This window comes from Apaloderma vittatum, unplaced genomic scaffold (genome assembly GCF_000703405.1).
Source record: "Apaloderma vittatum isolate BGI_N311 unplaced genomic scaffold, ASM70340v1 scaffold21983, whole genome shotgun sequence".
Classification (NCBI taxonomy): Eukaryota; Metazoa; Chordata; class Aves; order Trogoniformes; family Trogonidae; genus Apaloderma; species Apaloderma vittatum.
Window position 1 is genome coordinate 112,616 of NW_009706721.1, and position 10,655 is coordinate 123,270.

The window sequence follows — 10,655 nt, forward strand, 5'->3', positions numbered from 1 at the left end:
TCCTTAAACCACCTCTCTGTAAGGAAGAGAATTTACAGGTGACAAACCTCTATCATCAGAAAAGCTGGAGAACAAGTGCAGTGAATAACAAACCCTGAAATATAACTGGCTTCATATCTCAATACAGCACTGGACAAGGAAACAAGTATTTAATAATGCCTTTTTAATTCAAGATTTTTCAAGTTTCTCCTTCTAACTGGAATGTGGTCTTTTCTGACATACACAAGTATCAGGCACACTCTCAGACACTTTGAATCAAACCCCAAATTTTAAAACAGATTAATTGGAAGACTTTTTTCTTGCAAAAGAAGGTTAATTTAGAATCAAGGATTAGAAAAACAGAAGAGATATGGATCTTCAAAAATACTATTTCCCATAATAACTGTACTTGTGAGTTAGGATCGCATTTTCCTACTCATCATAGTAAAGCAGGACACCTCACACTATACATAGAGAACGTATCCCCCCAAACACAGAATAAAGGCTATAAATGAGGCCTGTTCAGAAAGCGTCCCTAAGTATATAGTCTTTATAAGTTTTCCAAGCATGTTTCTAGCACATAAAACAATGACTCAATGTCTCCCACTAGTAAATACTGTGAAATTTAACTTGACTTTGATTCCCCAAGAGAGAATCTTGGAGCTAGTTTTGATAACAGTCTCTTTTCAGTCTTCATGTATGTTAACAATTGTCCTTGGGACGCTGTCTGGTTATGAAATGATCTCCAATTTCTGCAAATTCCGGCACTTACAGAGCTGTCTATTTTCCCCAAGATGAGAGTCTGTTCTTTAACTAGATAGTGTGGTAATGAATATATTAGCTACCACTCCAAGAATGCTCATCAGATAGGACTGTAATATTGCATAGTTCAAAATAGAGTCTAGAGTTAATTTATTATTGAAATGAGCATTAGATAATGGTACATTACTACCTCACTGTGATCCAATCAGAATTTATGCTAGCCTTTCAGACCTTGGATTAGAAGCTGTTATTTTTTTTATTTCTTTTAAGTGGATTAAATCCAATCTTTTCCCTTTTGACTTGAAAGGAGCAGAGACAAAACATAATGCACTTTTACCACCCAGGTAACTACAAACAGACAGCATCAAAATAAACCAAAATTTAAGTAGTGTTTGTAAAAAATGTATTTGCAGTTGTTTTTTTCTTTAAAACACACATGCCTCTGACAAAGATCACTTTGCCATTTACATAATTTGCAGTAGTGTTCTTGTTAACGAAGTTAGTTATTACTGACGGAGACAGAATTCTTTTCCAAAAATGATCACCTGGTCTTCTGCATAAGCATTTCCAGATTAAATGCCAGGTGTTTGCAACTTTTACAGATATTAAGGAACAACCCCCTTAAACTTTACTAGGGCTACATTAGACCCAGAAGACATCAATGAGCCGGGTGCAGTTACTGAATACATAGCATGTAACTGAAACAGACTTCACTTAAAAATATACTTCAGAATGACTTGGACCATTACCTTTTCGTGTGTGCATGGAAGAACTAGTCTGCTGTGAAGGTAATTCATTATAAAGTGAGGCTTTCTTATTTTAGCCATCACAATACAAGAATCACGTTCCAAGAAGCTTACTGCCTGGAGAAACTGCCAACAGTTCCTTCGATGCTCAGATTTTACAGAGACCACAGCCTCTGATATCAACAGAGGCACATAAATACACACATTCTCTTTTTCACATGCAAGATGCACGTTTCCATGCACAGATAAGCAAAACATTTAAGTGGAAGGTATTTGGCTTTGTAGGACAAATTCCACATTCACGTACGTCCTAGGTATTTCTGCTGAAGTTAGCGCTGCTTCTGAGATTGAAATATTTTTAGTAAGACTACTTTGTGACTAATCTGGTATGGAGTCTGCTGGACACAGCAAAGCTGTATGAGCTCCACTTTGAATGATAGAATAGGTCTGCTTAGGGGCTTCTGTGTGAGAGGATGAAGAAAAGATAGGAGGAGGTGGAGCCGAAGTGGACACTGTGATAGTCTGACCTCCATCACTAACCACAGTCACTTCCGTTGCTCCTTCTTGTATCAAAGCATTAAGGCCTTCTAGGTCAGAGCAGCTGATTCCAGAGCTGGTGATGAAAGCCTGGTTTGCTGAAGCCTCATGACTGCTGACAGGAGCAGCAGGATTCCATCACTTTGGTCGTGGGTTGTGAGAAGAACTGCTGGTTGTGCCACAGGTCCTGCTTCACTCTGAGATATGGGAGGCGGAGGTGGTGCCAACAGACTGACCTGGCCCAGAAGCTGCAAGCGGCTGTTGGCTGAGAGGTCTTCCTGACTCTGGCTAACTAATGTGGGAGGCACGACATTCACTGATGTAGCTTGAACGATACTGTTAGTCTGAGGAACCTGGTGACCCACAATGATTTTGACCCTTCCCTCATTGTATGGGGAAACCTGAGCAGCCTGAAGCGGGACCTGGAGGTGACTGACAGTGATTGGGGCACTGGTCTGCCGACTGGGATCCATCTGGAGCTGCAGAACAGCCATTTCATTATTTTTAGATCCATTATACATACTGTGCTGCTTCTTGTGACTCCTGAGAGAATCTTCTCGGACAAAGGAAGCGTCGCACAGGTCACATTTAAATGCTTTCTTGGCATCCAGTTTGGCAACCTGCCTGGAGCCACCTTGCTTAGGCCTATCTCCTTCCTTCTTCTCCACAGTTTGCTTCTTGGTCTTGACTTTGTCACCATGAGCCTTCCTCACATGAGTTGTTAGGTTGCTCCGCTGCTTGGTATCAAAGCTGCAAAATTCACATTTGAAAGGACGATCCTTGCAGTGAATTCGCTCGTGCACTTTCAGAGCTGCTTTGTTGGAGCAAGAGTAGTTGCACTCTGAGCACTTCACTGGTTGCTCAGGCTGATGAGTTCTTATGTGGTGCCGCAGGCTTGTCTTGTTTCCACACTGAAATTCACACTCTGGACACTTGAGAGTATTTTCCATGCTGTGCTTGATACGAATGTGTGATTTCAGGTTTCCCTTCATGGCACACCGGACATCACAGAACTCACATTTGTAAGGTTTCTCACCAGAATGCACACGCATGTGCCTCTTCAAGTCTGAGTTGATTTTAAATTTAGCAGGACACATTTGACATTGGAAAGGAGCATCTCCTGTCAACAAAAAAAAAACACAGCTCAAAATACACATGAGACTGGAGATACCAATGCTATAACGAATTACGTACAGCTGCCTCGTTCTAAATACCTGTAAACTCCCAACATATATTCAAGATGTAGAGAACTTGAATGGCACATTATTTATCACCTGGTCCGACACAACTGGATGCAAACTCTCCACGAGCATGCCTCCCCACATCTGTTGCTTTTTCATGTCCGCACCTTAGATATTCTCTACTTTTAGTTCCGTGTGCTCCATTTATCCCTCTTTAGCAACTGTGTATCTCAACTGCTGTTTAACATTAATAAACACTGTAACTATATTTTTGAAGTCTAAGAAAACAACATGAACACATCCATGTCTCCAATTTATACTGCATGATTTACAGAGAGGCTTGTAGGTTAACTTTAAGCCTAGATAAACGGTACGCTACTTCGATGCTCAACCACATGTTCCTGCCTTTCTTGTGCATTTGTTCACACAGTAAGTCAGATTAGCTGACAGGGGAAACTGATTCCTTTTTTGGGCCCAGTTCGTGTGGTGTGGCACAAACCCCACTGCCGACACAGGAAGGCAGTGGAAACTCTTGCCCAGAACACAGAGCGATGGAGGGACCAAAGTCCATCCCTAGGTGAGTGTCAGGTGACTGCACAACCAAAGCATTACTACAATCACAGGGAAAGAAAAAAAAAAAGAGGAAACAAAGCTACATAAATGCAACAAGAAAAGACAAACGCAAGACTAATGAAACACCCATGCAAGTATGTGCCTCTAGGAAAGTGTGCTTACACAGAGAAGCCACCTTAAGCTTCTGTTTTTCTGGCATTACAACAATCAAGAAAGAGATATCTGTGCCATGTATCATACCTACAGATCACTTCAAGAAAATCTAATATCAGTTTGTATTCACACAATATCAATTTGTATTCATATAAGCAGGTATAAGAAATATTCACAATACTGCAACTGCCCTCCTCTTTTTTTTAAATTTATTTTTGAGATCAGTGCTGATTCAGAAACTTAACAGTAGCTGTTGAGAGTTAGGTCAAATTCTTAACTGATGAAGCATGGAAAATGAACACTCATCTGCAACACCTCTGTAACCTTATTTATGTCAGACTACCTACATGAATAACCATTTGAATTGCCTGGATCCAAACCACTATGTTGCATTTTCTTGATTTGTAGGCTTACGTATCAACATGCATAACCAAATTAAGCTGTAGCTCTGTTTAGTCCATAATAATTCCAGGGTAAAGACCTGTGACTCTGTTCTGAACTCATTAAAAAATGGTCCAAAGTAAACCTACCAACCCAGCTAAATAATTGTGCACTTTTTTTCTTTAATCTAAACATGTATAGTTCTCCAAAATACCTGAGCATTAAGTCTTTAGGTAGGTATTATTTTGAAAAAGTGGAAGAATTATGTTATTAGGTTCTAAGACATCCTTGGTGGTGAAGGAAATAGAGTGTACTTGGTTCAGCAAGCATTTATCTTCTTTAAAAATCAAAATGCAAATGGCTGATTTTATAAGCTAATATTTTATGTGTTTGCAATAGCTGTATAATTTCGCATAATTTGCTTACTCAGCTACGTATGTCATAGGTTTAGCTGCGTATTTTTCAAATCAAATTGCGGCCTACTGTGCTAATCCATGTATCTGTTTAATAATTGAGATACATGGTGTATTATCTGTATTAAACAGATTGTATTGATGAAGCTACACTGTTTGATCCTCTAGTTTATTTTACAGTCTTAGCTGCACACTCAGCTACTGAATTTTTATCTACTTTGCTGATGAAGGTACAGTATGTATTTCAAGGATTTAATTTTCATATACATGGTAGCACAATATATGAAAAAGAATTAGCAATTTTACTGAATATAGCAAAGCATGTTGGTTCTGTTTATTTAAAGTTGGTCTACTACATATATTTCTTCACATTTCTGAACATACATAATTAACAATGACAGAATATAGCTAAAAAAAAATAAAAGACTGTCTGATCTTGGAATTATTAATTGTAAGAGCGGGTTTACTTAACAGGAAACTGATCTTTAGATGACGAGTTCAACAAGTAATGCTATGTAGATTACCTCACTCTGAGCAATGTAGACTACGCTCACCTTCTAGAGAATGACTAATTTAATTCCAGTAAGCAATATATGCCACACACCAGCCTTACTTTTCTCCTAAAACTGGCTGGCTGTGCACATAACAGCTTTGTAACCTAACAAAGATGAAAAGATTACTTTTGAAATTCTTATGCATCCTTTCAGTGAATAAAAAAAAGAGTCCTTTTACAAAAGGGGATTTATTTTGAAGAAATGGAAGAGACAGCCAAAGACTTGAGTTTTAGCATAATCCAATTGCTTAAGATAAAACAGACTGATCTGCCAAAAAGAAATGTAGCCTAAACCGCCTTCCCAACTACTGCAATATTTAATGCCACAAAAACAGAACTGTACTGGAAATACAAGAGAACCACAATCAATAATAGGTTTTCCCACAGTGAAATTCAGAGCCTACGTACATAAATGCACACGTATGCACGCTCTTCTGTGACATGGGGAAAATGCAATACCCCACTCCCTGACTTGTGTGTTTCCTAACAGGTAACTTCTCATAACATCCCCTACTATTCTGACTGACCATAACATCTTATATAGTGAGAGAGAGAAAGAGAAACATGTAAAACAACTGCCTGACAGTCCTGCCTGTTCCATCACAGCAGATTTGTGAAGTATAAAAGATTCCTTTCTCCTAGAGACAGATTGGTTTAACCCTCCCCTCCTGCACAATGCACAAGGGATTTATTTCTTTTATCTACTCAAAATAAATCCCATCTTGCACACATCTGAACTAATGTTGTTTAGTACTTGAATTCAGAATCAGATGTAGGATAGGTTCAAAGCTAATCTAGTAATCACTGAACCATAACCACCTTGCAGCTAAAATTCACAGAACTAATCAAATGTATAAAAGACAACACAGAAACTAATCCAGTACCCTGGATTAGGTGAAAAACAACACACAAAGACAACTGTACAGCAGTATCTACAGCAAATCTCTTCTAGGAACAATGTATAAAAGAGAAATCTGATTAAAATGAAATCTAGGCATGTAATGCAAATATAAAATGCTACAATGTTTGTAAGCCTAGAGTCTAAATCTATCCATGAAGTAAAAGTAACAGGGGCAGAACATAGTCCCAGCTGCTCATACTACACTGGCAACATCCATCAGTCTGGACCAGGAAGGTACCACAAAGAAAAGCAAGGGAAAAAAAAAAAAAGTAACTTAAATTGTTAGTTACTTACTAATTTACTGATGCAAGGTTTGCACTGACTACTTCAATTATAAAGTAATTTCAGTGTTTCTAATATAGTGGACCAGATTTGAGAGACACAGATAAGAACCTAGATGCTCTTAATCAATTAACCAATCAATCAATTAGATCCTTCAGTTCCAGTGGTTTAAGAATATCTAATAGGCAGTTTCAAAAGTAGTACAGAAGAAAATCTACCAGAAGTCAGTTCTATCTTCTTATTGCTTCCAGGTATTTTTAGTAGAGCTGTACTGCCCTACTAGACTCTGTGTCCAAAAATTTCACAGAAGCTGGATGCCCAAGTGCTTTTGAGAATTTGAATATGCCCTTTTCTGGCATCTTGACACCCGTATACCTTTCAAAGTCTTCCCCATGACCTTCAAACCCTTACAGATCTGAATTTGAGTACAAACCTACCTGTGTGAGATCTGAGATGTACAGTTAGCTGGCTAGAGTTGCGGCTCGCGTAAGGGCAGATCTGACATTTGAAAGGACGCTCGTTGGAGTGAATGCGCTGGTGCTTGTTGAGGCTGCTGCTGTCAGCAGCGGCGTAGTCACAGTGCTTACATTTGTACGGCTTCACCCCAGTGTGAGACCGCATGTGCATCTTCAGCTTATCTTTACGACTAAAACATTTATTACAGACTTCACATTTATGGGGCTTGTCTCCTGAAACAGAGAGAAGAGCATGGAGATTATTTTGCACTGTAAGGATGTCATTGCAATAAAAGGCACACACTAAACACTACCAAAATGGGACTAATTTTCAAAAGCTGGACACTGGATTTCTGGAGACATCCTATCAGCTGAGAACTCTGCTATGCTCCAGAGGGCTGCATGCACCAGTGCAACAAATTTAAATGATCCTTTGGAACTTTCTCCTTTTACAACTCTGCAATTGCTCTTTAGGGGGAAGGGAGATGAAGTGTTGGAATCATTGCTCCATACGAAGAATAAACTAGGTTTATACACTACCACCAGACTGCACCCGATAAACACATGGTCTGCACCTCAGAAATTTAACTGTGCCTTAAATCACTGTGCAGTGTTCAATGTTTCACAGCTCTGAGTGGTACTGTCCATAGTGGGACATGGCTTACCCAAAAAGGGTAAGGCCAGGCACAGAGAACTACAACACTAGAATCTACAGACACATGGGTACATTCCATCTAATTTATCTATAGATGCGTTATTTTGTAGGAAAATATCATTTGGCAAAAAGACAAAAGGAGGAAACCAACCAAAAAATAAAATGTAGCAACTCTATTAACCTGTGTGCGTTCGTAGATGACGTTCCATATCCTTCATACCATAGGAAGTCTTGAACTGGCAACCTGAAAATGGTGAGATAAGACCACTAAATTCAAGAAAAATCTAACAAAATAATAAAAATACTACCATAATCTGGGCATTATGTTTATTTTTAAGAACATTTTAAAATTCAGTATTAACACGAACACAAATTCCCCATCTTGTTTACTCACACCTGCTTAAAACAGTGATCAGCCTACTTATGAACTTTCACTTTTTAACGCTTCCCCTAGGAGGCAATTCACTCTCTACATTACCATCTTCTGTAAGCTCTGAAACAAATTCTCTGTCTAAGATTAGAAATGCTCTTTACAGTACACTTGGGATGCTGGGGGAACTAATTAATTCCACGTATGACTTAAAGTTAGTGCAACTGGGAACTCTGGTAACAGCTCACCATTCAGGAATTCTGTCCAAGTGGAAAGTGCGACACTTTTAGAGTACAGAAATAAATGCTAAGCATGTGAAACGTGCCTTTCAAATGAAGACAAGTTTGCAAAGAGAGACCGTAACTTCTGCTACCATTAACATGACTACTCATCTACATGGCTGCCTCTGCACCTGTTTTCTGCATACTGCACGTTTTTTACTCTTTAAGGTCTCCAAATGCTTTGGGTCATTCCATCCTTATAAAAACACTAACTGACCAAAGACAAAACATATAAAGCAAAAGGCACATGTAATATTTCTCATGCACAACAGCGGCAGTTAGCAAAAAGGTAACGAGGCTCTGCTTTTACATTGCAGTGGGTGTGGGCACAGATCAATGTCTACACGCAAACCTACCGCAGCCTCATCCACGTATGCCACAGTATAGGACCAAGGTCTAAGGACATGTGAAATCAACAGCAAAACTACCGTTGGTATGAACGGCAGAACACCGCACCTTTAGTAAGCAGGCTGCCTTCCAGGTTCCGCACATCCTAACTGCTTAAGCCAGACAGAGCTACTGTGCTTATCAATATATGAAACCTAGGAATTTAAAAAGGAAAAGGAAGAAGGTATAACCTACACCTTACCTGGATAGCAGCAGTTCAGTTTCTTCTGTGTAAGTGAGGAAGCAGATTTTCTTGAATGTGCCTTTGGTGGCGCAGCCACGATAGCAGCAGTTGGAGGCTCACTGCTCTCACTGGGCAGGTATGTTTGATAGCCATGCTCAAAAACAAACTCTGGTGCAGAAACTAAACATAGAAGAGCTCAGTTTGAAACCACTGAATTCTCTAACCAGAAAAACTTAATTATTATTTTCTAGTTTCATTAATTACTTCTCTATTCTGTTTTTTTTTCCCCTTTTCCTCCAACAACATTCCTGTTCCTAGATTCTTATTCACCAAGGGAGGGGGAAAGGAAACAGGCTTTTCTCTCCCTTGCTGTGCTGCTGTGAATGAAAATTCCATCAAGACCTGATGAGCCATGCTGAAATTAGTACAACCCTATATAGGCCTACTGAATCTTACCTGACTGCACTGTTGAGTTTCTTAAGAAGTTCATTTATTTTTGATGTATGTCTAGGTCTTCCATTACTAAAAATATACTACTTTTTCAATACTGGCTGTGCTACAGCCTGGAGAAGCAACTCAAAATTATTTATATAGCAAATCTTGTCAAAAAGGCATCATGTAAATAATTTTTTTTTAAAAAAAAAAGTTAAAAAAAGTTCAGCCTCTCTCAACTGCACTGTTTTTAGCTCTTACTCACAAGAATAACAGGTGAAACTATCCCAGCCAAAGTCACAGCTTTTAAATCAATTAAAAAACACTATACCCCAAAAGGGCAGAAGGATATAACTGCCCTCATTTTAAAGACGAGTAAATATGAAGCAGAAAAATGAGTCATCCAAAACCCACACTGAGTTGAGGGATTAGAATACAGAAATTCCTGGAAGTGGGCCCTGAATTCAGTTTGTTTCACTGCTCTTCCAGATTCTGTGCCCTAATCTGTCTATTCAAATTAAAGTCAAATAATTTGGATTTTAGTAAGGTCCTAGACCAAAATAAAATAAAATAGGACTATATATAGAAGGGCAAACCTTCACACATGGAACAAAACTCTAGTTTTATGTAAATGTCTCCAGGACCAGGACCTCACTTGAGCCCTTGCATACGCAGAAATTTTGAGTAATATTTTTCCTGCCAATTAGTTGCAGGAGAAATGTTAGGGAATGCAGCACTCTCCCATAAAAGGCCTGGAGTGGTGCCTGATGGCAATTCTGTGTCTGTTTTTCATCAAGAGCACTCTTAACATAAAATGCATAGTAATTTGATTATTTTTCCTAAGTATTGACAATGTTAATTAGTTTGTACAAGCTGGTTATACAACACATTAGACTTAAGCAATTCTCTAAGTGAACTTGTAAGTCCATTATCCAGTTAACTGTTGTCATACCAAACCCAAGAAGCCAGCACACCACTTATTTTCCTGCCTTTGCTTGCAGGTACGTGACAACTAACGTGAAAACTTATTTTGGCTCCGTGTGATGGGGCCACAGGAGCAGAGGGCTACATGACATCGCCACTTGGCACCAGGGAAGCTCCTGGCATGTAGCACCATGATACCTGTGATGGTTTGGGTCTCTGAAGCGATGGTCCTGGTGGCGGTTTGAGCCTGTGTGGATGGCACCGTTTCTTCTGACACAAACTGGACCGTGCTGGTGGCCCCGGCCGCCGCACTGGTGAGCTGGCAACCGCTTTGCTTGTGCCCCACGAAGGCATCGAGGTTATTGAACTGCTGCTTGCAGATGCCGCAGATGTGGATGTCGGGGGTGAGCTCCACCAGCACGGTGGTGCCGCCAGGAACTGTGGGAACAGGAACACGGTCAAGAGCTCGTCCTGACAAAAGGGAAAGGGCCGAAGCCCTTCAAATC

General features: G+C 39.7%; 1 protein-coding gene across 1 annotated transcript; it reads right to left on the reverse strand.

Moving 5' to 3' along the window:
* Window positions 1–1,865: 1,865 nt before the first annotated feature.
* LOC104271285 (zinc finger protein 64 homolog, isoforms 1 and 2-like) lies at window positions 1,866–10,587 on the reverse strand (the record flags this gene model as incomplete). The annotated part of the gene is given in 6 exon segments (XM_009865905.1): window positions 1,866–2,158; window positions 2,161–3,144; window positions 6,899–7,150; window positions 7,753–7,815; window positions 8,812–8,973; window positions 10,348–10,587. Coding segments are annotated over 6 exon segments (1,994 nt in total), but the record flags the coding sequence as incomplete, so codon positions are not given.
* Window positions 10,588–10,655: the final 68 nt, after the last annotated feature.